Raw genomic sequence first — 25,332 nt, forward strand, 5'->3', positions numbered from 1 at the left:
ATAATACACCAGACATCACACTGGTTGAGAAAAATAAGGTCACAATCATAGACATCGCAATACCAGGTGATAGCAGGGTCGCCGAGAAGGAACATGAAAAAATCGCAAGATACCAGGACTTAAAAATCAAAATTCAACGACTATGGCACAAACCAGCAGTGGTAATTCCAGTGGTAATTGGCACACTGGGTGCTATTCCAAAAGCACTGGAATTACATTTAAAACAGTTAAAAATTGACAAAATCACCATCAGTCAAATGCAAAAAGCCGCACTGCTTGGATCTGCACGCATATTACGAAAATACGTTACGACGTCCTAGGCCCCTGGGTGGGGCCCGACTAGTAACCAATGCCAAATCCGGCGAAACAACTGGCCGCTGTGATACAATTGTATAATAATAATAATAATAAGCGACTGTGGAAAAAGAAATCGTGTGTTGTCCCGATTGTAATTGGAGCTCTTGGAGCAATACCTAAAGGGCTACCTTGCTATTTGGAAATTTTAAATTTATCAGACTTGAACATTATAATTCTACAAAAACCACCCTACTTGGAACGGCTTATATCCTCCTACGTTACCTTAACAGTTCCTAGGTCCTTGGTTAGGACTCGAGCTGTTGAGCTACCAACCAGACCCAAAGGCTGTGAATTATTATGTTAGCATCTGTGTTGCAAAGAACTGTAGCTGCTGCCAAAGTAAGTTCAGCTGCTTAAGTGCTGACAAATGCAGCCAAGCTTGTTAGCTTATAATAACTTTATAGTAAGAGGGTCTGTAAAAGGAAACATCTAGTTGAGAAATCTAAATGCCAAGCCCCTCAAAACAACTTGTTTAACACAAACTTCAACCAGTATAAACTAAGAAACTATTAAGAAGGAGGAGGACCAGGAAGGAAGATCGAATCAAGTATACTAAATACCAGACAACTATGAAGGAGATAAACTCGAGGTACTATTTATTTATTTAAGTTGGAATTTCTGGGTAAAGTTTCTGGCCTAAAGCCCCAGCTTATTCACATGAGCTCAGAATAGGAAATATGGCTATAAACAGACAATTATCTTTTGTTATATTATTATATAGGTGTCCAATATTTAAATGCATAATTCATTTCAAAAGGAGTACTTAAAAAAAAAAAGTAACACAAACAGATGAGTTTTGCTTGGCTGTCAAAAGTGAGATCTTAACAAGTGCTTTATTTGACAAGTGCTATGCTAACAGTCACAGTGCATCTTATCTGCAATAGTGGCGAATATCTGTTGCTTGGGTGTAGGATGAGGGTGAAGGTTTGTCCTCCAATTTTGTGGCTTGGTTTCCGAATGTTTCTTTACCAGGGTAGGTAACATCTTCAGCAGAATTTAGGGGATGTCAGTGACCGTGTCCTTCTGTTTATAAGGGCTTCAGGTGTGTGTGTGTGTGTGTGTCAAGTGAGGGTCTTGTGATGGGTTAGATGTGGGTTTGTCAAGTGAGGCTCTTGTAATAGGTCATGTGTTTGTGCATCAAGTGAGAATCTTGTAATGGGTCTTGTGATTGATGGGTCAGGTGCAAGTCACCAGTGAGAATCTTGTGTTGGGTATTGTAATGAGGAAGTGACATCAGGAGAGGGTCATTGGGAGGATTATGGTTATGAGAGCTTGCATGAGTTGGTTGAGGGTCGATGCTGCCTCTGGTTGGCTGTGAGGTTGAATTGAATTCTGAGCTGGTTGAATTCTAGGCTGGTTGTAGGTCAATGTGTCAGTTGACGAAATTGCCTGTGGAGCGCCAGGCTTTGATGAATTCACGAGCATGGAAGGTGGTCGTGTGGCCGATGATTTCTGTGTTGCTCCAATAAAACTGGTGCTATTTGGGGTCAGTGCATATCAGGGGTGGGTTCCTGCCAGTTCTAACCTCTTCTATAGAAGAAGTTCCAAAAATCTACAGTGCCATTTAGAACAGGTTTCAGCTCCCTCCCCTCGCCCACCCGCATATCATCAAGATGAAGAGCGAGAGGAGGAATTCTGGGAGTTGAAGTCCACAAGTCTTCAAGCTGTCAAGTTTGAACACCCCCGGGTTTTTTTTTCTAAAGGGTTAGGGGTGCAAGGGCCTTGTAACTTGACAGCTGTTAAGACTTGCACACTTCAATGCCAGAGTTTCTGAGCCAACATTTTGGTTGCTAAGCAAGAGCATTGTTAAGTGAGTTTCACCACATTTTACATGTTGGCTACGTCCACTCAGTCACATGGCTGGCAATCCACTCCCACCTGGTCATCTGGCCAGCAAGCCACTCCCACCCCGGTCACATGGCCGGCAAGCCATTCCCACAAAGCAGGCCACACCTACAGAAGAGGTTCTAAAAATTTTGAAACCCACCACTGGTGTAGACATTAAGGATTTGAGATTGTGGCATTTGACTGCCAGCCGGTGTTCGTGGATCCTGGTTTTTAATTGATGTTTGTCCCACATAGAATTGGTTGCAATGGTTACCATTGATTTTGTAGATTACATTGTTTCTTTCATCCTTCTGTATCTTGTTTTTGGTTTTGGATGTGTCTTATCAGGGAAAGATTATTGCTGCCTCTGCTCCACAGAGACATCTGTGTAATATAATGCAAGAATGGGAATATGTCTCTGGCAAAAGGGCAAAAGTCCCACTAAGGGGGAAAGAAATCCAAGTAAGACAATATGCGCGCGTGCGCACACACACACACACACACACACCCCACTGATGTCCAATAGATATAGTGATTTCCACATTGGTATCCAAAAAACTACAAAATTTATGCCAGCGTCACAGCTATTTAAAAACACAGGATCTCTGTTATTATGCCAACTTTATTATGTTTCATAAATATTTACAATTGTTTAAAAGAGCATTTATATCCTTGCCTCTGATCTTTCATTTTTCCCTCTCTAATCCACCATGTATTTTACCCAGAAACAAATTTAAATAACCCCAGGGACATTTCCTTGTTAGTATAGATGTTATGACTGCACTCTAAATATTTCAGAAGCAACAAGGTTTCAGGGCAGTTTACATTTCCTTTCTGAACGGGTATGTTTTCTCTGCCGATTCTTTTCTTTCCTCAGCCTTTCCCATGCCTTTGCATTACAGCATCTACTAATTTAACAAGGATAATGAATTGCAAAAAGTTTTTGCTCTGTAGGCCACATGGTCCTCTTCCAGTAAGCCTTTCACAGGCCCTGTTAAGTTAGACACTTAGTCTTAATGGATTCCATTGATATGAAGTCAGTTTTGACATTAAAATCTTTGGACACTTTTCTTTCCCAGGAAATTTTAAACTATGAGGTAAACAGGTTTCCACCTAATGATCAAGCCCCAAATAACTGTCTGAACTGATCGTCTGCTTCTGGATCACAGTCCAAGGACACTTGACTGGACAGTTACTTCTCTGAAATGGTATAGAGCAGGGGTGTCAAACTCAAGGGCCACCCTGGAAACAGTGACGGACCGGCCTGCCGTGTCTCTGCTAGCAAAAACAGAGCACAGGGGGGCTGTGCTTGGTCCCCCGGGGCCATTTTTGGCCTGGACGGCCTCCTGTTGCCCTCTGCCAGTGAAAAGCCTGATGGGGCACCCCAACCCCAGCCATGCCCCCCGGCCCCCTGAAGTCAAGCACAACCCTGACGCGGCCCTCAATTAAATTGAGTTTGACACCCATAATGTAGGGTCTCCTTCTTGAGCAGTCCACGGACCTGGAGTTGGGACCCCTGCTCTAAGTGACATCCATAGAGTTTCACCACACTTAGAAATATTTTACCAGAAGAGATTTAAAAGGTGAGTAATTTATGATATGTTAGCTGTTTTGAAATAAATTTATAATTAATAGAAATTTTGTTCAAACTTTGTCTTCAAATAAAAATGACTATACATTTATGGAAAGAATATTTATTTATTTTAAAAAAAGAGCTTATAAAAAGGAATGTTGTATTAATACTGCACAAAAGAGCGCATCCAGATGTTTTCACTCTTAGTAACTTATTACTCTCGGAAGGTGATTAGGTAAATATTTCCAGCCACGAGTTTTCCTCTGTCTCATCAGAGTTCTTCTTTGACCTGAAAGTAAAATGAAACTTATAACAAGCTTATAACTTGAATTATTTAACTTGTGTTCTAGATACCTTATTCTGCTATGCCATTTCCCTTTGTAGCTAACATATATTTTCCAATAATGGATTTTGATGGCCTAGGGTTCAGGGATGTAATCCAGCAGGTTCTGACAGGTTCTGGAGAACTAGTAGTGGAATGTTTGAGTAGTTTGGAGAACCGGCCAATGCCACCTCTGGCTGGCCCCAGAGTGGGGAGGGAATGGAGATTTTTTCAGTATCCTTTGCCCTGCCACACCCACCAACCACGCCCACCAACCCACACCACGCCCACCACGCCACACCACGTCCACCACGCCACGCCCACAGAACCGGTAGTAAAAAAATTGAATTTCACCACTGCTATGGTTATTCCAAGTGTCTGGAATATGCTGCATTTAATTTATCTAAATAGTGGGGTGATCTCTGTGAGTCAAGGCTGTCTACAAGAGGATTTGGTGTTTCAGGAATAATTGGTATTGTGGCGCAGTACTGCAGGGTACTTTTGCTAACTGCTGACTGCAATTTAGCAGTTCAAATCTCACCCGGCTCAAGGTTGACTCATCCTTCCATTCTTCCGAGGTGGGTAAAATGAGGATCCAAATTGTTGGGGGCAATATGCTGACTCTGTAAACCAGAGGGCTAATGGCACAAATGCTTGGGAAGCAATGGATCCTCTGTCCCCGAGGGTCTTTAAGGAGGGTCTGCTTGGACATCTTTGGGGATTTCTGCACGGGTAATTGAATTAGGCTAGATGATCTCTAGGCTCCATTACATTCTGTGATTCTGTGGTCTTCCCTGTTGTCTATTCAGCTGTGAACTTATGAACAAGTAGCAACAGCAATTTCCAAATCACCCTGAACTTCAGTCTTCCCAATGCCAACTTCTACTTCTTCTCAGATCATCTTCATGGTAAGAGTCTATATGAAAACAGTTCCGCCTTTTGATTTCTGATATGCTCTCTTTTACTTACAGCTTCCTCTTTAATCTAAGAAGGGAATATTAAGAAATATCTGCTTCTATTCTATCTAAAACTGCCTTCAAAGGAAGGAATGGCTTCCTTGTAGGTTGTACCTGGGACATGCAAATATCAAGATGAGGAAAGGGCCTAGAGTGCAATGTTTGTTCATAGCAATTAGAGTAGCTTTATGGGACCATAGCAATGTCCCCAAATGGTGCGTCTATAGATGGTGTAGATCAGTGATGGTGAACCTTTTCGGCACTGAGTGCCCAAACCAGAACACGCATGCATGTGCGTGCATGTGTGCGCACCCAAGCATCAGAAACCTGAAGACCAGCATGCCAGCATGCACATGCCTGTTTTTTGGCCATTTTCAGGCCATTTTTCAGGCTGAAAAACAGCCCCATAACACGCTGAAGATGGCCCCAAAGTGGCCTCCAAAATGGCTCGAAAATGGCCTGGAAAAGGCCCAGAAAACAGTTTGAAAAACGGCCTGGTTTTTGGCTATTTTTCAGGCCATTCTCAGGGCGTTTTCCAGCGCTCTGGCGCCCATAGACTAGCTGGCTGGTGCGCATGTGCACACTGGAAACCAGAAGAGCAGCTGGTGATGGCAAGTGTGCTCACAGAGAGGGCTCTGCCATAGGCTTGCCATCACAGGTATAGGTCTTATGCCGTGATATGTAAAGGCAATCCTTAGAACATTACAAAAAAAATTGTTTTTTTTAAATAGGTTTTATAAAAATCTCCCTTTTGCAAAAGATATTTAGAGAAAAATACTGCAATTCCCTGTTTAAACTGCTTTTGTCCCTGTTTTTAATTTGCAATATCCTCCGCCTCATCTTAGAAATACAATTTAATTAGGGGAGTAATAGACATTTAATGGGATGCATTTTGACTCTAGTTGCAGCCTTGCATTTTGAAAAAAAAAAACCCTTTCAAATAAGCAAAGGATCAGATAATATAGTTTCTTCCTGTAGCATACTTTTAATTCTAGTTTTACTGAATATGCAAGCCATTCCTCTCCTTGACCTGGCAGGTTTTGGCTGGTATCTTAAGATTTAGTTTAGATGTATTATAACCTTTCTTTCCTTCCCTCCTGGTACATGAAAAGCAATGAAAAACTCTATTTTGGCACTGCAACGTTTGTGTTACAAAGCTAAGAGTGGCATAACAGCGTTCTCATTAACCTCAGGTCAGGATACTCAACCACCAACTCCTAAAATATTAACGTGTACATGCTATACCTTTGTTCGGTGGCAGTTACAGGGGAAGAGGTCATCATCAGGCTGTGCCACTTTTTCCATGCCATCCCTCACTTTGGGATCACTCACTTGCAGTTTGGCATATTCCTAGTGGAGAAAAATAAATAAAGAAGAATATGTTTTTTGCCTTGCTCCTTCAAACAACAACCCCTTGATGTTAAAGGGGGAGAAAAACCCCTATTCAGTTCTACATTGGAAACTTTCTATGCATTTGAGAAGGATTAAGGAGTTTACAAGGGTCTAAAGGCTTCCAGATGCTTCCAGCATCTATTTCACTCATCAGAATTCTAGAAAAGTCTCTTAGTATGGGCCCTGAAAGTATCACACAAAACCTGGGATGGTCCTTGAACTGACCAATATTGTGCACTGCTGTTCTAATGCGATAAATGGCTTGCACTGCTTTAGGAAACTTGGATTCTTTAAGATTCAATATCACACAACATTGTAAGGCAGTGGTGGGTTGCAGGCGGTATGCCCCAGTATGGGCGTACCGGTGCCTGCCCGGAGCACCGGGTACCGTTCTGGTACAGTGCTCCGGAGGGCCCACCCGCCCGCCTTAGCTCCTTACCTGTATTTGAGCTCTTCAGCACTTCTGCGCATGCGCACGGAGCACATGGCAGCTGGAACGTCACGGAGGCTCACAGAGGCATCGCAAGAGGTAAGGATGCATGCATGCACTGCACGCATTCATGTGGTGGACACCAGGCCCCATTGCCCCTTACCGGTTGCAATGGGATCCGGAACCCACCACTGCTGTAAGTGACTTGCTAAAATATCATCACCTCTGTTAATGCACAATCTGTATGAAGAGGCTCTTAAAGTTTAGCTCTTTAATCTTTGCTGACGGCTGTTTTGAAGAACCCATCCTCTCTTACTTGAATTTATGTCAAACTGGTGGCCCGCAGCCCAAATGTGTCATGTGCAGGCCTCGCCCACCCCAGCTCCGCGAAGAGGAAAAACATCACAAAATGTCATGTGACGGCAATGTGATGCGGCGAGTGACATAACCTTTCCAAGGTGCTCACTTGCAGATTCTACCAATGAAATTGTTGCTAGTGTGTTTTTAAAAGTTTCCCAATAATTTAGACAGTCTGTGTTCAAGTCTAATGTAGCTAAATGCTTAACATTTTACATCCATAAAATAAACCATGTTAGAGATAATAAATATGGGCTCAGGGAATGTGAAAGTACTTGTATGTTATGGGAATGCGTAAATGAATTCAATTATCTAGCGCTTTATGAGTTGTAAAGTAACCCTTAATGTAATGTACAGAGAGGGAAACCTGACCTACTACTTAATATGGTTGTAAGGATAAAAATGAGGAAGGAGAAAAGTAGATATATTGTCTTTGCTCTTAGGACAGAATGTGGGGACTGATGGAATTAATAAATGAAGGTCATCAAAGACATGGAGACCTCTTGGAGTGCTCTACTCACAAAGACTTGTTTCCTTCACGCAAGACCTTTCAGTGAAAGTTATGATAACTAATGTCAAGGATGGAGAACATTTTTCATCCTCAGGTGACTCTACTTCTAATTATAATATTCCTAGGATAGGCTGATAATCTATCATTCACAAATAAAAAAACTCAACACTTTTCTTAAAAGTATCTATTTGCTATTGAGGTCCAATAACTCTTTCTGGAGTTCTATCATGTTTCCCCCCAAATAAGACAGGGTCTTATTTTATTTTGACCCCCAAAATAAGCACTTGGCCTTATTTTCGGGGAAGTCTTATTATTTTTGAGGCGCAGTAGACGGTGTGGTCACCTCCTGGCTGCTGCTGTGTTGCAATATTTTCAGGGAGGGCTTATTTTAGCGCATGCACTCAAAAGCCCGATTGGGCTTATTATCCGGGGAGGTCTTATTTTCAGGAAAACAGGATATCTAACTATTGAGATACACTTAATTAATTAGTGGGGTCATTTAAAAAAGAAAGAAAATAAATAAAACTGTTAATCTGTTATTATTTTCCAACAGAAGTTTTCTAAAAAAAAAATCACCTCTAAAAGGATCAAATAAATATCTTCCTCTGAGCAATTTTTACTCTTTTAAATGTGACAGAGCCAAGAATCTATTTGTTTGTAAGTCTAGGAGTGCTGATCACATTAGTAGGAAACCATGGAGGAAAACGAACAGAAGCCTAATATGCTTATTTGAAATAGTAAATAACGGAAGGGATCCAATATATTTCAGCAAAGGTTTTTCCCCTCAAATGAGTGTTACTGAAATTAACATGAAAGCTGTAATGTTAATTCTTTTCCATCCGTTTTTACACACCTTGGCTTTCATATATTTTTTTCATGTGTTATTTTTCATTCCCTGCTTTCAGAAATTACTGGGGATAGAAGAAGCTTCAGTTAGCTTATACATCTGGTAGTTTCACTTTCTTGCAGAGAAATGGAACAATTAAAAATAAATGCCCCCCTAATAGTTAGCAAAATGAAGTACTGGTTTTTAAAGCTGGGGCGCATTGTTAATCCCCTATCTCAGCAGATTTCAGTGTAAGTTCAACAAAGGAAAGATGAAACTGACCTGAAATAGTTTGAAATAATAACAGAATATATGATCTCCCATGAGGGTGTTCCTTGCAAATTCTTGGCCGGCTTTTGCAATGTTCCTTGCCTAATAAGAGGAAAAATGGGGTGGGAAAGACAGATAAATAGTGAATTAATGTTCATATTTAAACTTTAGTTTTCCTACATTTCCCTTTCTACACGTTCCTATCTACATGTTAATCAGTTTCCAAGGAGCACAGCTCAAAATAAATCAAACTGGAAGAGCCCAGTGGTTAAGAGTGCAGTAATGCAGGCTACTTCTGCCAGCAGTTTGGCAGATCGAATCTCAGCAGGCTCAAGGTTGACTCAGTCTTCCATCCTTCCGAGGTGGGTAAAATGAGGACCCAGATTGTTGGGGGCAATAGGTTGACTCTGTAAACCACTTAGAGAGGATTGTAAAAGAACTGTGAAGCGGTATATAAGTCTAAGTGCTATTGCTATTGCTGTTCCTTAGCTAGCAATAATGATAGCAATAGTGGAATACATACGTATACATACATACATATAGCTCAGAGTTGACCTATCGTATTCTTGGTGTGCTCTGAGTTTGCTTCTCTTCTTGCAGGTAGTTCACAAAAATGCCATTTATAGGTAGTTCTTGACTTACAACAGTTCGTTTAGTGATTGTTCAAAGTTACAACGGCACTGAAAAAATGTGACTTATGACCGTTTTTCACAGTTACGACCTTTGCAGCATCCCCATGATCATTCAATCAAAATTCAGATGCTTGGCAACGGCTTCGTACTTATGACCGTGGCTGTGTCCCAAAGTCATGTGATCAACTTTTGCCACTTTCTGACAAGCAAAGTCAAAGGGGAAGCCAGATTCACTTAACAACTAGGTTAACTAACTTATCCCGCACAGCGATTCTCTTAACAACCGTGGCAAGAAAGGTTGTAAAATGGAGCAAAACCCACTTAGCAAATGTCTCACTTAACCACAGAAATTTGGGGCTCACTTGTGGCCGTAAGTCGAGGACTACCTGTAATTATTATCAGTGCCACCCAACGTCATACACTGAGATGGACGGTTATAAAAATTGAACAAAACCAATGTCAGGCCTGCAGTTATATCCCTTTTAGGATCTTTGGCTGCCACACTCTCTCTTATTTTATTATGCTGTTTCATTAGTGTAGTAGTTAGGAGGGGGGAATAGAAAGGAGTAGAATTGTGGAATGTGTTGTTGTCATTCTTTTCTAGAAGCCCAAGGTCATCTTTTGTCTCCGCACCTCTGCAGCTGACTGGAACTAGCTGGGTGGAGATGCCAGCGTGGGCGAACATTGGACCATGTGATGGATTTGTGGGTGTGGGGATAAGATCATGAACTTTCAACTGGGTGGGAATCCTAGGTAACTTCCAGAATTGGGATTCCACAGATGTGCCAAGACGTCTCACTTATTAAATTGGAACTTTAAGGATAGTTTTGCCTTGGACTCTGATTTAATTCTGCATGATACTTGGAACGCTGACAACAAATAAATAACCAACCCACCCATCTAACATGGTTATGAAACATGAACAAGAAAACACCAGCAAGCTCACAGCACACAAGAAGACCACAATAATGATACCAAATGAGAATTATGAATCAAAAACTGGATTCAGTTTTACACGACAAACTTCCTCAAATCAAGCTCAACTCATCTGACTTGATGGATGCATCCATATGGTCTTCCTGGCAGCAGCCTAGTTTGACACTGCCTTCTTTTAAGTAATGTTTTGACTTCCAGGCAAGCCTACAGCCCTGGTATTTCCTGGCTATCTTCCATCAAAATACTAACCAAATCTGATCTGCTTATTTCCAAAGCCCATACTAAATCAGACAGATGCTGTCATCTGCCGAAATAAATATAAAACAGTGATATCATTTCAAGTTTTAAAAAAAGCCTCCTTAGGCTTGATGTTCCAGAATAAACACACGGCATGGGATGAGGAGGAAAACTGGGCTCATGTTACAGAGTACCAAATTCAAAATACTTTCCAATCTTAAAATGATAATTCGGACAGTTCTTGCCATGCTAATGAATTAGTGCCTGGTACCTAATAACTCTGTTTGCTTGTTGGGCACTGACCAAGGAACTTCATAGCAGCCAACTATAAAAAAATATATATATCATATTTTTCGGAGTATAAGACGCACCCTTTTCCCTCAAAAAAGAGGCTGAAAGTCTGGGTGCGTCTAATACACTGAATACAGTATTTTTTGCCACCCGAAACCCTGCCTTTCACCAAAATGGGCGTGCAGAGCTTTTAGGAGGCTTTCAGAGAGCTCCTGGGGGCTGGGGAGGGCAAAAATAGGCAAAAAATGGGCCAGTTTTTACTCAGTTCCCCCCCCCCAGCCACTAGGAGCACTCTATAAGCCTCCTAAAGGCTATCCGTGCCTTTTTTGACAAAAACGGGCCATTTTTTCCTCATCCCCCCCCCCGAGCACTCTACAAGGCTCCTAAAGGCTATTCATGCCCTTTTTGTGAAAATAAAAAACAGGCCATTTTTTGCGAAAAACGGGCCGTTTTTGGGAGGTTTGCAGAGTGCAAAAACTTTTTTTTTTAAATTTGCCTCTTCAAAACCATGGTATGTGTTATACTCAGGTGCATCTAATACTCTGAAAAATACAGTAATAATGGCAATAATCAGGTGGCAGAAGCTGAGTCAGTAAGACAAACATGTCATAAGGTCTGCAAAGGGTTCCAACCACCCTGGACTAAAACCTGGGGGAAAAGCCAGGTCGTTCAGGCCCTCTGGGATACCATCAGGATGGGATCCACCTGGTTTTCAGTGGTAAACTTCATTTGAGAGGGAAAACACCACTATAGGAACCGTGGTGGTGCAGTAGTTAGAATGCAGTATTGCAGGCTAACTCTGCCCATAACCAGGAGTTCGATCTTGACTAGCTCAAGGCTGACTCAGCCTTCCATACTTCCCCGATTGGTAAAATGAGGACCCAGATGGTTGGGGGCAATATGCTGACATTGTAAACCACTCAGAGGGTGCTATAAAGTACAGTTCCCCAACCTCTCTGGGTTGGTGTCCCAGGGAGGGGGCAGGTGCCTTTACCCATGCATGCATGCACACAAACAGGGCTGTGTGTGCGTAACGCTTGCAGAGACTGTAGCACCTGACCCTCGCGGCAACGGTAGCACAGAGGGGGGGGGGTTGTGCGCATGTTCACATTCACATCCACTGGCCAACCACTCACACAGTCCAGTGGCCAAGAGGCTATAGCCTGGTAGTAGGCTATGTGGATCTCTGCTGTAAAACATTGTGGAGCAGTACATAAGTCTAAGTGCTAGAGCCGAGGTGGCACAGTGGTTAGAGTGCTGTACTTCAGCCACTTCAGCTGACTGTTATCTGCAGTTTGGCGGTTCAAATCTCACCGGCTCAGGGTTGACTCAGCCTTCCATCCTTCCGAGGTGGGTAAAATGAGGACCCAGACTGTGGGGGCAATATGCTGACTCTGTAAACCGCTTAGAGAGGGCTGAAAGCCCTATGAAGCGGTATATAAGTCTAACTGCTATTGCTATTGCTATTGTTATTGCTATAGAGAAGGCATACATTCATACAACACATGGCGTCACACAGGCCTATCTATATAAGGAAGTTCATATCACAGTTAACCTTTTTCAGATTTCTCTGTATCTAGAAAAATCATGGCTACTTTCTTACTTTTCTGATTCACATTGTCAATAGCATTCAAAATTATCACTCAAACTATATAGCTCTTCAAGACAAATTCAGTCCAACCAGTCCAACCTTCTAATTCAGTTAGAAGGTCGCTTACGATTCCTTCCAAGTATTGCCATACAAAGCTTATAAACTACATTAAATATCAAAATAGATCTATACAATCTTGGATGAGTCGGGTAGTTCCCCAATGTATAAATCAGAGAAGTTAAAGCTTCTTTCCAGGAAGGACAAAGTCTTTAATATTGTTGATTATCATACATTACCTCAGTTAATGGTAATGCTACATTTAAATTGATTTGGTCTCTTGGCTGAAGCATGTGTGGTTGCATTTTATACTATATTTATATTGATTTTTTTGAGATGTGCACTATATAAACCAAATCAAATCCTCAGACAAGTTTCCCGGAAAGTCTTATGTACGTTGGTCCTAGATTATTCAGTTTCAATTTTTGCATTGCTTCATTTCCTTTTCAGTAATTGGTTTGTTGAAAACTTCTTTTTGTTGGGTACGCTGTAGTGTATCTAGTTACTCTTCAGTTTTCCCCAAATTTGTTTGGAATATTTAAGGAATGGATTTGTTGTCTCTATTGTTGAAACATATCCGCTGCCATGTAAAATAAAAGTAACAATTATTTTCTCTTCTTCCTTTTGAATTTAGTAAGTCTACGTTTATCTGATTTATTATCTTTTTTCAAAACATTTTTCATGCTTTCAAATGTTTCCACTCTCCTGTAGATGTCATTCCATTAAGTTCTGCAGTTCTTATGATTCTGTTTCTAGAATTATGAGTAATCTTTTCAAAATGAGGGCTGTTCCTAAAATAAGCTGCTCTACTGCCCTAATCCATACATGAAAATATTACTTGCAAAGATGGATTTATCATTTCACATTTTTAGAAAAAATAAGTAGCGGAACTACTTTTAAGAACATCTTAGCTTAGATAACATTCCAAATATATATCTACAGCATATTACAACTGCCATAGAAAATCAAAATATCTATGATATTTCCTTCATTTGATGGGCGATCTCAGTTAGCAGAGACGTCTTCATTACAAAAGAATGATCTAGATCACGGGTGTCAAACTCGATTTCATTGAGGGCCGCATCAGGGTTGTGTTTGACCTTGGGAGGCTGGGATGAGCGTGGCCGGGATGGGCATCGCCAGCTTGACGTCACTCGTGTTGGGGGGTGCCTGTGGTGGCCTGAGCGCTCTGCCAGTGGAAACTGGCTCCCGAGTTTCGTTTTAGCCTGCGATGGCTTCCTGCAAGCCTCTGCCAGCAAAAACAGAGCTCGGGAGGACGGCCCTCCCCAGGTCCATTTTCGCTGACAGAGGTAGCGTGGGCCGGATCTTCGTTGTTTCCAGGACAGACCCATGGGGCAGATCTAAGCATTCCATAGGCCAGATCCAGCCCCTGGGCCTTGAGTTTGACACGCCTGATCAAGGTAAAGTAATTCTGAATAATCAGATTTCTCTGAATCAGTCTGTGCTTTGCATTCAGAAAAGGTCCTAGGGACAGCTAAGCTGAGGAGGGAACAATTTATGCCTCAAGCCTTGGAAGGCACTGCCAGTCAAGATCAACAACAGTTTCTGTAATGCTCTCATGAGAGTTTTGACTGGCAACTACTACAGGATAAACTAAATATAACCAACTTCCCTCTGTGTGAGTTACACAGTAGTCTGGTATTTCATAATACCAAACTAAATAGATTTGTAACATTGCAATCAACAGATTTTTATTAATGAAATTTATCTTTACCTCTTCGTCATGATCTTTCGCCCACTGGAGTTTTTCCATGAGATCACTCAGGTCATTCTTAAATGGAACAAAGTGCTTCCAAGGTTGTAATTCGTTATAAAAATGTTCATAGTAGATGGAATCCTGCTTCAACACTAAGCTGTTTCCTGCCAGCAGGTATGGCAGCCGATATGCAGCCACTGTGCCATCAATATTAATTTGGTATTTAGACTGCAAAAGACAAACCACATACCATTAATAAAGATTTCATTTCACTGGAGGTTCTCACCAAAGCCACCCAAGAATTAAACTCTTGACCAATATTTGTAAAATAAATGGGTATAGGATATTCCACAGACGGAATTATTCCACTCATTATTTGGTTATCAAACTTCAAATTCCTACTGGGAGTATGGTAAATAAAGGAATTTTAGCCAATTATAGTTTTCTTTAGCACAGGGAGAAAAAAAGATTTAAGTTTTACAATGGCAGTTCAATTACATTTTAAGTTAGGGTAGAGAACATGTGGAATTCTAAATGTTCAGCCCCATTACTCATCCATTCTTGCCAGCAGAGCAATAAGTAGGGCTGATGGGAACGAACATGACATCTGAAAGTTGTAAGTTATCGAGCAAAGACAAGGCAGCTCTTGATTTTAAAAATCCTGCCTTTATTAATAGCAATCAACTATAAAACCAAAGAGATCTGTATCTAAAGCATCAGTAATATAGTATAGCATTTTTATCTCTCCCATGTACAGACCTCACAAAATATTTTATGTAGATGGGATAATTGAAATGTGTTGTGTTCGCACGCACACACAAATACATGCATGCACACACATACACACATCACTTGTGAGCAACTCTGGGCAGCTTAAATCATCAATAAAAAAGCAGTATAAAACCATTAGAATGTTAAAACATTTAACACATTGTGCATTAAAAATTAACAAAAAATTAGAAAAGGAAGGAACCAACGGAAAGTCATTGACTTAAGACCAGAATTGAGCCCGAAATTTGTTGCTAAGTGAAACAATTAAGTGAATTTTGCCCCATGTTATGACCTTTCTTGCCATCGCTCATAAGTGAATCATTACAGTTGTTAAATTGGTAATATGGTTGTTGAGCGAAACTAGCGTCCCTATTGACTTTGCTTGTCCGAAGGTCGCAGAAGGGGATCATACGACCGCAGGGCACTTCAGCTGTCATAAATACGAGTCAGTTGCCAAGCGTCTGAAATTTGATCATGTGACTGAGGGGATGCTGAAATGATCATAAGTCTGAAAAAGATCCAGAAGTAGCTTTTTCAGTGCCAATTTCAAATGGTCACTAAACAAACTATTGTAAGTCGGGGACTTACAGGGCGGAGGTGCGATCTTTGTAGTCTACTCCCCTCCAGAGTGGGATGCTCCTTTGGGTTTTCAGGCCCTTTTCAGAAGGCCACGAAAATGGAGTGGGCCTCACCTCAAGCAGCATTATGCTTACTTTTATAAATAACGCAGCTAACATACCTAATACTGCCTCCTATTTTCCCCACAACAACAACTTTGTGAGGTGTGTTGGGCTCAGAGAGCGACTGGCCCAGTGGTGAAATCCTCTGAAGTCTGTTACCAGTTTAGTGAGTCTGCTACCGGGCGTGTGCCTGAGGAACGCCCGTGTAGCGCTAAAAAAGGGAACATTCTGAAGCCTTCCAAGTCTGCAAAGGTAAATAGAACGGTTCCACCACAAATCCGCGAAGCCCTTATCCGCGGAGACATAAGCGCGAAGACTAATTCGCGCCGTTCTAAGCGCTAAGGAAAAACGCGACCCTACCGCGATGACATAATCGCGGAGGGCAAAATCGCGCATTCCCAAGCACTCAGTACCCTAAACCTAACCCTAAAACAAACCCCTAAACCTAATCCTAACCCTTACCTTAATTGAAGTCGGCTTTCTGCCGCGGCGCTGTTTTAAAGCGCCCTTCTTTGCCGCGCTGTTGTCGCGGCGGTGATGATGTGCGGTGATGACGTCGTGGCTTTAGCGCAGCGATTTTATCACCGCAATTTTGACTAGCGCGGTTTTGTCGTGCCACGAAGTAGAACAGAGGGGGGAGGGGGAAATCCGCTGTGCCACGCGATTTAGATTAGCTAGAAAGCATGAAATCTGATGATTCTAGCTAATATAAATTGCACATCACAGCTGATCGTCGGGAATACCGGTTCGCCCGAACCAGTAGCATTTTTTTACAACCGGTTCAAACCGGTAGTGTTTCACCTCTGGACCGGCCGCACATGAATTGTAATCCCAATCTAACTATTCCCTTCTAAAGACCGACAGATATTATTTTGAAAGGAAGAAGCCCAAACATTTAGAGATTCAACTGTCACATATTCTGAGCTGCTTGGAACACTAGTTCTCTGATGTGGGCAATGTACCTCGATTGTTATTGCCCGTGTGGCGTTTATTGATGTAAATTAGCTATTAAACAGCGCTGTTTGTTTAGATGCAGTTTAAACAAGTTGCAAACTTAGATAATAACTTTGATTGTCATCTTCCTTAAGAGAATGGTGCTCCTCAGGATGCAACAGCTGAGGCCCCCAAACCAGGACAACCAAAGGACTATGGGTGTTGCTGAAATATTGCATTTTCTCTTTTTTAATCACTTTGCAGAACAGATGGATTGTAGAGGAATAAAACTCCAGACAGTCACACATCCTAACTAAATTGCTAAAAGGTATTTCAGCAACCATGGATACTGCTGATTCCACTTATTGGACAAGATGAGGCTGGGGAAAAACAAATGGGGATAGAAAAAAAGTCATATCCATTCCAGAAGCCTTCTCAGTCCTGAGAGGACGAGAACTAGGAGGCTTGCAATATTTTCTTTTATTCCAATATATTTTTGCAATACATTCTGCCAAAATGAAATAGATAAGATACAGGGGTGAAATGCTACTGGTTCAGACTGGTTCCCCCAAAACTGGTAGTAAAAAAAAATGCTACCGGTTCAGGCGAACTGGTATTTCCAATGATCAACAGTGCATGTGATTTATATTAGCCAGAAAGCAGGATTTCCTAGCTTTCCTAGAAGATCTAGGAAAGAGCACACGCTCACATTTCGGAACTGGTAGCCAAGGTAAGTAGATTTCACCCCTGGATGGATGGATCGATGGATGGCTGGGTAGGTGGGTAGGTGGGTGGGTGGGTGGGTGGGTGGGTAGGTAGGTAGGTAGGTAGGTAGGTAGGTAGGTAGGTAGGTAGGTAGGTAGGTAGATAGATAGATAGATAGATAGATAGATAGATAGATAGATAGATAGATAGATAGATAGATAGATAGATAGATAGATAGATGAATGATAGATAGATAGATAGATAGATAGATAGATAGATAGATAATAAATGCACCTTGAAGAAATCAAAAAAGGAGATATGTTTCACAATTGGGCCGTAGAGGCTTTCATCATGCTTGAAAAAGAAGAAATTTGTAAAGGCCGCATCGATGATTTCTGGGAACTTTCGGCTCATTTTCACAAGTTCAAGCCTCTCTTTTCTACTGTCACGACCTCTCCAGATTGCTGTGGTGTTTTTCTCTTCCCATGGCGGCCCAGTATTTGCTTGAACAGACATCATATCCAGGCTGACTCTTAGGGAGGAAAAAATGGGAAAACGTTCGTAAGAAGGGGAGTTCTGGGCATACGTTTCAGGAAAATCTTACACTCAGAAAGAAGGTTTTGCCATGAACAGCTTTTCTCTTTCCCATCCTTAGTTGCTTATTAGGTAAAGGTAAAGGTTCCCCTTGCACATAAGTGCTAGTCATTCCTGACACTAGGGAGCGGTGCTCATCTTTGTTTCAAAGCCAAAAAGCCAGCACTGCCTGAAGATATCTCCGTGGTCATGTGGCCAACGTGACTAAATGCCTAAGGTGCACAGAACGCAGTTACCTTCCCACCAAAGGTGGTTCCTATTTTTCTATTTGCATTTTTACATGCTTTCAAACTGCTAGGTTGGCAGAAGCTGGGACAAGTAACAGGAGCTCACTCTGTTACGCGGCACTAGGGATTCAAACTGCTGACCTTTCTGATTGACAAGCTCAGCATCTTAGCCACTGAGCCACCACGTTCCCAGATGCTTATTACTGATAGGTTTAAAGCAGGGATCTCCAACTGCTCGGCTGCAGCCCACAATGAGGCCTTGAACCTTTCAGAACCAGGTGGCAGAAGTGGTGGGTGACTGCACATGCACATCCCCACTTGCCTGAGCAGTGGGCGACCACATGAGTGCAGGTATCCCCATTCGCATGAGTAGCGGGAGACCGCATGCATACACGCTTACCCACCGCCTGCCCCCAGGACCATCCCCTCTCTACCTCTCCCTGCTGGTCTGTAGAGTCGAAAAAGTGGGGGAACTCTGGACTAAAGTTGAAATGCCTCAGACTGGATGACGCCCAGGGGTGGGATCCTACCGGTTTAACAACCAGTTCACTGAGCGCTTCACATGAACAATTTACAGAGAAATCATGTCCACATTACTGCTGGGGAAGAAACAGCTGAAAACAGCTGGATTGTCACGGCTATTAGCTGGGGTTCAGAAAAGGGAATATAGGTGAGTATAGCGCAGAGGCGGGTGGGCCCAGCTGAAAGTCGGAGTGAACCGGTTCGCTCCCAGCTGATAGTCGGAGCTACAGGTTCACGTGAACCGGGACGAACTGCTAGAATCCCATCCCTGATGACACCTCAAGGAGGGACTTAATAGTATAATAATTTAAATGTATGAAATAAACTCTGTAGACATAGATTACAATGGAAACCAATCGTGCTCAGCTAATAATAATTTTAATAACTTCCTATAAACAATAGAGACATTCTTACCGCCCCATTGTTTCTAACACAGAATCTGTCAGGTCGTAAGTTGGCATTACGATATCTTTGGAATCGTTAGATCCACACCAGGAGAATATGGGTTGGACATCCTGGGAAGATTTCTTTTTTTCCAATGGCCAATCTCCCAAATTCACAAAAAACTCTACATCTGGCATTTTCACCTAAGACACAATAAAAAAGATTTCATTTGTATGTTAATATTTTTGATTATTTACTTATCATTTGCTTATTCAGTTTCTCCTGATGGCAATCAAAAGATTCCTGAAAAGTTACCACCTCCTTAAATATGATTAATATAACTTTTTTATTTTATTTACCGGTATTTATTAATTTTTTATGCCTATCTCCCTTGTAACATTTAAGAGAGCATAACTGGAACATTAAATGGCAGATACATTTCCTGTATGAAAGATGATTAGCATAGATGATTAGCATATATATTATGTAATGTTGGAATTTCTGAGCTTCACTGACCTATAATTTTCTGGCAAAAAATTCATCTGATAAAAAAAACCATCAAAATTTTGCATTTGTACATTGGTAATCAGTACACGGTATTTACTTTAAATGCTGTGTGTAAATTACACTTAGAATAGTGAAAAATTTGGTGCTTTCTGAATTTTTTTGCTTACTTGTAGACAATTCATTACATAATTGTGCAAGTATGTATTCAGAAAGTCCCAAGAACCTCATGTTCAATTTTCAGCTACATATTTCTCTTCGATTGGAACTCTTAGGATAATACTGCGATGTAGGTCAGTATTATTATTCTCAACTTTATAGCTGAATGAAAATGACGACTTTATTAAATCAATGCATTTGCTAAATCTGCATTTCCTCAACTATTTTTGTCGGGGAGGGGGGGAGGGATTATTAAGGCATTATTTACTATCTCTTTAACACACACCAGAATATTTAATTCGAAGCCAAACGGTTTATGAGTAACCTGCCATCTAGTGGTCTATAGTTCCAGCCTATAGTTTTCAGCAACTATGCATCAACATTTCAAAGGTTTTTAAATAGGTTTCCTAAAGTCAATTGGAATGCTTCATTTCAAATTTGTAGTCCTTCAAAACTGCCTCCCATTCAAACAGGAAACAAGTTTTGGGGCTCATGCTGGTGTCTATCCTAAGGGAGCATCTCTCTCTATGTGTAGTAGTAGTTTGTTACTAGTCTGTTACCTACAAATATTCTGAATGGTATTGTGAGAGTTTCTACAAATCCTACATTCTTCTTTCAATGGTGAGATCCAAAACCCCTGAGCATAGCTCAGAAAGAATTCTGTACACAGTCTAGTATTGCCAGAATATACAGGTTCAATTTTAAGATCATTATTTACAGACCCCTCACATCCTGGACCTAAATTGTTTCAACTCCTACTCTCAAAACGACGCTGCACACCAGAACAACTAGACACAAGAACAGTCCCCCCCGAATGCCATCACTCTGCTAAACAAATCATTCCCTCAACACTGTCAAACTATTCACTAAGTCTGCACTACTATTAGTCTTCCCATCGTTCCTATCACCCATCTCCTTCCACTTATGACTGTATGACTGTAACTTTGTTGCTTGTATCCTTACGATTTATATCGATTGTTTCCTAATATGATTCAATTGCTAATTTGTACCCTATGACTAGCATTAAGTGTTGTACTTTATGATTCTTGACATATGTCTCTTTTCTTTTATGTACACTGAGAGCATATGCACCAAGACAAATTCCTTGTGTGTCTAATCACACTTGGCCAATGAAGAATTCTGTTCTGTTCTATTCTATTATGCAAATTGCCATTCACATAATGTGCAAACTTCCAAAAGTTCCCACTTCCTTCCAGAGGACTAAGGAAAACCTCCAAACCACCAAAATAATGTCATGCTTTTTTTCAATATGTGTCCATTGAAAGGGACACATATTCAATTCACATACACACAAACACACACACACAGAGCTCTTTTATTTCCAGAAAGCTGCCTTAATTCAATAAAGAAGGATAGAACTTATTGCCATCAAGTCAATGTTGATTATTTGGATAAGAATGGATAATTCAATGTGGCAGACAGGGGAAAGGACATATTTTTCAGAACTGAGGTGAGGAGTGGGCTTTGACAGCAGAACTAATTGGCTAGTGGCTATTTTCTGCCACCTAAATATGCCCATTTAGTGTCCTGCTGCCACACTACACTGGAAGATTATCAAAGCAGCATCTTTCATTGTCAGCCATTGAGTCTTGGAAGTACAGTTGGGCATTGGGGCAAATACCTCTTTTGGCAACTTTAACGTGAACTTTGAAGACTTAGGAAATAGAAAGGATGATTCTGCAAGTGTATGACAAGTATTTGGTACTAAATCTATATATATAAAAACAAATATGTGTATCAGGGATAGCTTCTGGACAGCTTTACTGCTTTTGAGCCTGCTGGATACGCGCTGTGCGCGCATGCATAGTTCAATTAAAATTGTTCTGCTCATGCACAGAACTTAAAAACAAGATGGTGGTGCCAATGGCGCCAACTAGAGAACTGGTTCAGGGGCGTGGCAGGCCTGGGTCACTGCCAGTTCCAGCGACCCCCGCTGCCATACCACTACTGATTTAGCCGAACTGGGCCAGACTGGTAGGAACCCCCTCTACTGTGTATGCATGTGTGTGTGTGTGTTCCAGCATACCTCTGGAATGCCTTGAGCAATTTCAACCAAACTTGGTACACAGATGACTTACTCTCTACAAAAAAAATACTGTGGGTGTAAGACACTCCTAATACTCCTGGGTGGGTGGGGGGGTTCTTTTAAGATACATCCTGTTGTGCCTTAAAATGGCTTCTACTGTACAAAACAGAGGAGTTGCCATGGTAATGGCTTCACAGTACTCAACAAGGAGACTCCCTCTGTTAAGGGGAAAATCCAACATTATGTTTAATCCGAACATTTTCCCCCTATGAATAAATGCCGGGCTATCAGCTAGTACTAAATTAAAACTAAAAATAAAATGATTTATAACATAGTCAAAGCATATACTCACTTTTCTTGTCAAAGAAAGTAAAATAGCATCCATGAAAATTCTGAAGCCAACATGTTCACCATGGGTCTTTATATAAATCTAGAGTAATTCAAGAATCACAAATTAGGGATTTTTTTTCTTTTCCAAAACAATATTAGGCTCATTTCCATTCTCTTACTTCCCCAAAACAAAGGAACACAATAAAGTTCACTTTCTGTAACGGGATTGTGAAACTCTTTATTAGAATTATTGTTTATCCTTACCAAATTGGTACTTTTTACAATAGGCATGGAGCATACTTCTTATTATCCTCAGCAAGAATGACTTATGTTGGTTGGGGTGATAACATATTATCATGTTACTCCATAGGATTAGAAAGGATTCAGTCATCAAGGAATAAAACTAGTTGCATATTCCCTGAAAGTTTAAGTAACTTCTATTATTCTTATTATAATACCTTTAACTTAGAAAAATTCTTCAGTTCATGACCAATATATTGCATGCGCTCCATAATTGCTTAATATTTATTGTAGCAAGCTGTTGTGATGGCCATTATATCAAACGACTAAGCGATGCAGAAACCAGTGGTAGAGAGGTATAGGAGTAACAAGGAGTGGAGTTCAAAAGTTCCAGCAACGGGGTCGCTGCCCCATTGCTGGGTCAGCATGGCCATGGTGGGTGTTTCCTAGTTGGCCTCCTACACTACGGCAGGGGGGGGGGGCGTTTTTTGCCCTCCCCAGGCTCCAGAGTCTTTCTTCAAGCCTCTGGGAGGGCAAAAACTGCTGGCCCCGGGCTCCAGAGGCTGGAAATGGCCATTTCCGGACTTCCAGAACTTCCGGTAGGCCCATTTTTCACCTCCCAGGCTCCGGAAGCCAGAAACAAGTCCGTTTCTGGATTTCCGGAACCTCCGATAGGCCCATTTTTCACCCTCCCCGAGCCTCCGCGTGGGCCCTGCACTTACCTTGCACGATGAATGAGCTTCATGGAGACTCCTGGGAGGGGCGGGGTGGGAAGGGCAGGGCGGGCAGTGATAGCCAGGGGTGGCATTTGGGGGGGGGGGTGTTCACCAAACCAGGCAGAATTCTAGCTAGAGAATCATCCAAACTCATGCAAACCCCCAGCAGCCCATTCGTGGGAGTAACTATTTAAGGGCAAAATCTCTATGTACAGAGGTAAAATTGACTTTGCGTTCTGTTCATCTCCCAGCTTCCTTGAATCCAGAGAAACTACTTTCCCCTCATTCTTTGGGCTTCTTCTTTTAAGACATTTATTGGCAGGGCAGTCATTGTCATTTGTGGCACTATAGCACGGGGTGTACCTTGTTGTCTTTTATGGTATAATGGCACAGACTTTGCCTCTGTCCAAACCGTTGTGGAATTTCTTTGGCAATTTTATCTGGATCGATGGCGGGAAAATGTGCCAAATCTCTCTGAATCTGCGGAATGGCTTCAGGACAGCTCATCATCTCCAGCCAAGCACTCCCATCTTCCTGAGGGCAGTCACAGTTTTCATGGTAAACAGGTCCTGTGCACAATACAGTTGCTTTAAAGTTATATCATGCATTTAGTCTTGGCTAACTTCAGAAGGATTCTCCTTTCTGAACTTCTGTGATTAAGCAAAATAACTGTGTGTTACACAACTGTTCAAGCAAAGACCCCGATTGTCTTTTATTTTATTTCCCCCCCCCCAAGTTTTTATTTTTTACAAGTATATCAAATCAATGCATGAACAGAGTGGCACCTGGGTGTCATACATTCTAACACAAATAAAACTAATAAAATTAATAATTATTACCTTCAATCAACTTATATATTTCTAATAATGATGCACATTTATATTAGGTTGCAATCTGACATTATTCAATTATTTCATGTTTTATCTTGTTATTACTTTTATTTTATTATATAATATAAAGGTGTTTACACTAATATTCCCCCTTCTCTTATTTCTATCACTTAGTCTAGCTTTTAATCATGTCACCTTTTATTAAAAGGCTTTTCCTTTCTATCCTAGCTAACTTCTAAGCATGTCACCTACCTAAAAAAAGAAAGAGAGAGAAAAGGAAAAGCAAATTAGAACAACAACAAAAAAGAGAAATCATCTATCCATCGTCCCTTGCCCGCTTCAATATTTTAATTGCTCTGCTTTTTTTGACTTGCCTCCCAGATTCCTCGAGACCCCAATTGTGTTTTTATTTGGCCTCTCACATCTGGGCTCAATCTACAGATAATCCTTGGCTTACAACAATTCATTTAGTAACCGCTCAAAATTAGAACAGCATTGAAAAAAATGTGTCTTAAGTCTGTTTTTCACAGTTACAACTTTTGCAGCATCCTCATGATCCTGTGATCAAAATCCAGATGCTTGGAAACTGGTTCATATTTATGACGGTTGCAGTGTCCCGGGGTCACATGATCCTCCTTTGCGAATTTCTGACAAGCAAAGTCAAGGGGGAAGCCAGATTCACTTAACAACTAACTAACTGGATTATTAATTTATCAACTGCAGTGATTCACTGAAGAACTCTGGCAAGAAATGTTGTAAAATGGGGCAAAATTCACTTAACAAATATCTCACTTAACAGAAATTTTGGGCTCAATTGTGATAGTAAGTAGAGGGCTACCTGTACTTAGTCTTAAGCATTACCACTGTCTGAGTTTCAACATTGTTTTTCCTTGGCTGAGAAACCTTTAGTATGAAATATATTAATATTCCAAATTAATTTAGACTTTTTGTCCTGAAATGAGACAAAAATAATCTCTATCTAGATAGTGGCACATCTGCCTATTTATTTATTCAATTATTCTTCTTTCATTGTAAGCAATGATTGGTCAATATCTTGCCAGGTGCCTTATCATCAAAATAATGAAAAACAGAAATGTAAAAATGTTAAGACAGAGAGAGAGAGAGAGAGAGGGAGAGGGAGAGGGAGGGAGGGAGGGGGAGGGAGGGAGGGAGGGAGGGAGGGAGGGAGGGAGAGAGAGAGAGAGAGAGAGAGAGAGAGAGAGAGAGAGAGAGAGAGAGAGAGAGAGAGGAATTTTGCCAGCAGTTCCGCCAATCATCTCAGGCATTACTATATCTTATATTGCCATTACTTTATTCACATTATTTCAATTATGTGGCTAGATTTTTCATGTACACATTGTGTACAGTACTGTAAAAAATTCCAAACTTTTTGTGCATTGCAGCAGAA

At 41.2% G+C, this 25,332-nt stretch overlaps 1 protein-coding gene across 2 annotated transcripts in view; it reads right to left on the minus strand.

The window, feature by feature from the left end:
- Window positions 1–3,862: 3,862 nt before the first annotated feature.
- Window positions 3,863–25,332, minus strand: part of POGLUT2 (protein O-glucosyltransferase 2) — a 28,143-nt gene continuing 6,673 nt past the window's right edge. For both annotated transcript variants that reach the window (XM_032226603.1, XM_032226604.1), the window contains exons 3-10: window positions 23,458–23,663; window positions 22,161–22,238; window positions 19,129–19,301; window positions 17,666–17,903; window positions 14,301–14,510; window positions 8,834–8,923; window positions 6,281–6,385; window positions 3,863–4,046 (exon numbers count right to left, since the gene is read on the minus strand). In XM_032226603.1, the coding sequence (XP_032082494.1) occupies window positions 4,029–4,046; window positions 6,281–6,385; window positions 8,834–8,923; window positions 14,301–14,510; window positions 17,666–17,903; window positions 19,129–19,301; window positions 22,161–22,238; window positions 23,458–23,663 (1,118 nt within the window). In that variant the 3' untranslated portion in view covers window positions 3,863–4,028. The remainder of the gene's footprint in view (window positions 4,047–6,280; window positions 6,386–8,833; window positions 8,924–14,300; window positions 14,511–17,665; window positions 17,904–19,128; window positions 19,302–22,160; window positions 22,239–23,457; window positions 23,664–25,332) is intronic.

This window comes from Thamnophis elegans, chromosome 11 (assembly GCF_009769535.1).
Source record: "Thamnophis elegans isolate rThaEle1 chromosome 11, rThaEle1.pri, whole genome shotgun sequence".
NCBI lineage: Eukaryota > Metazoa > Chordata > Lepidosauria > Squamata > Colubridae > Thamnophis > Thamnophis elegans.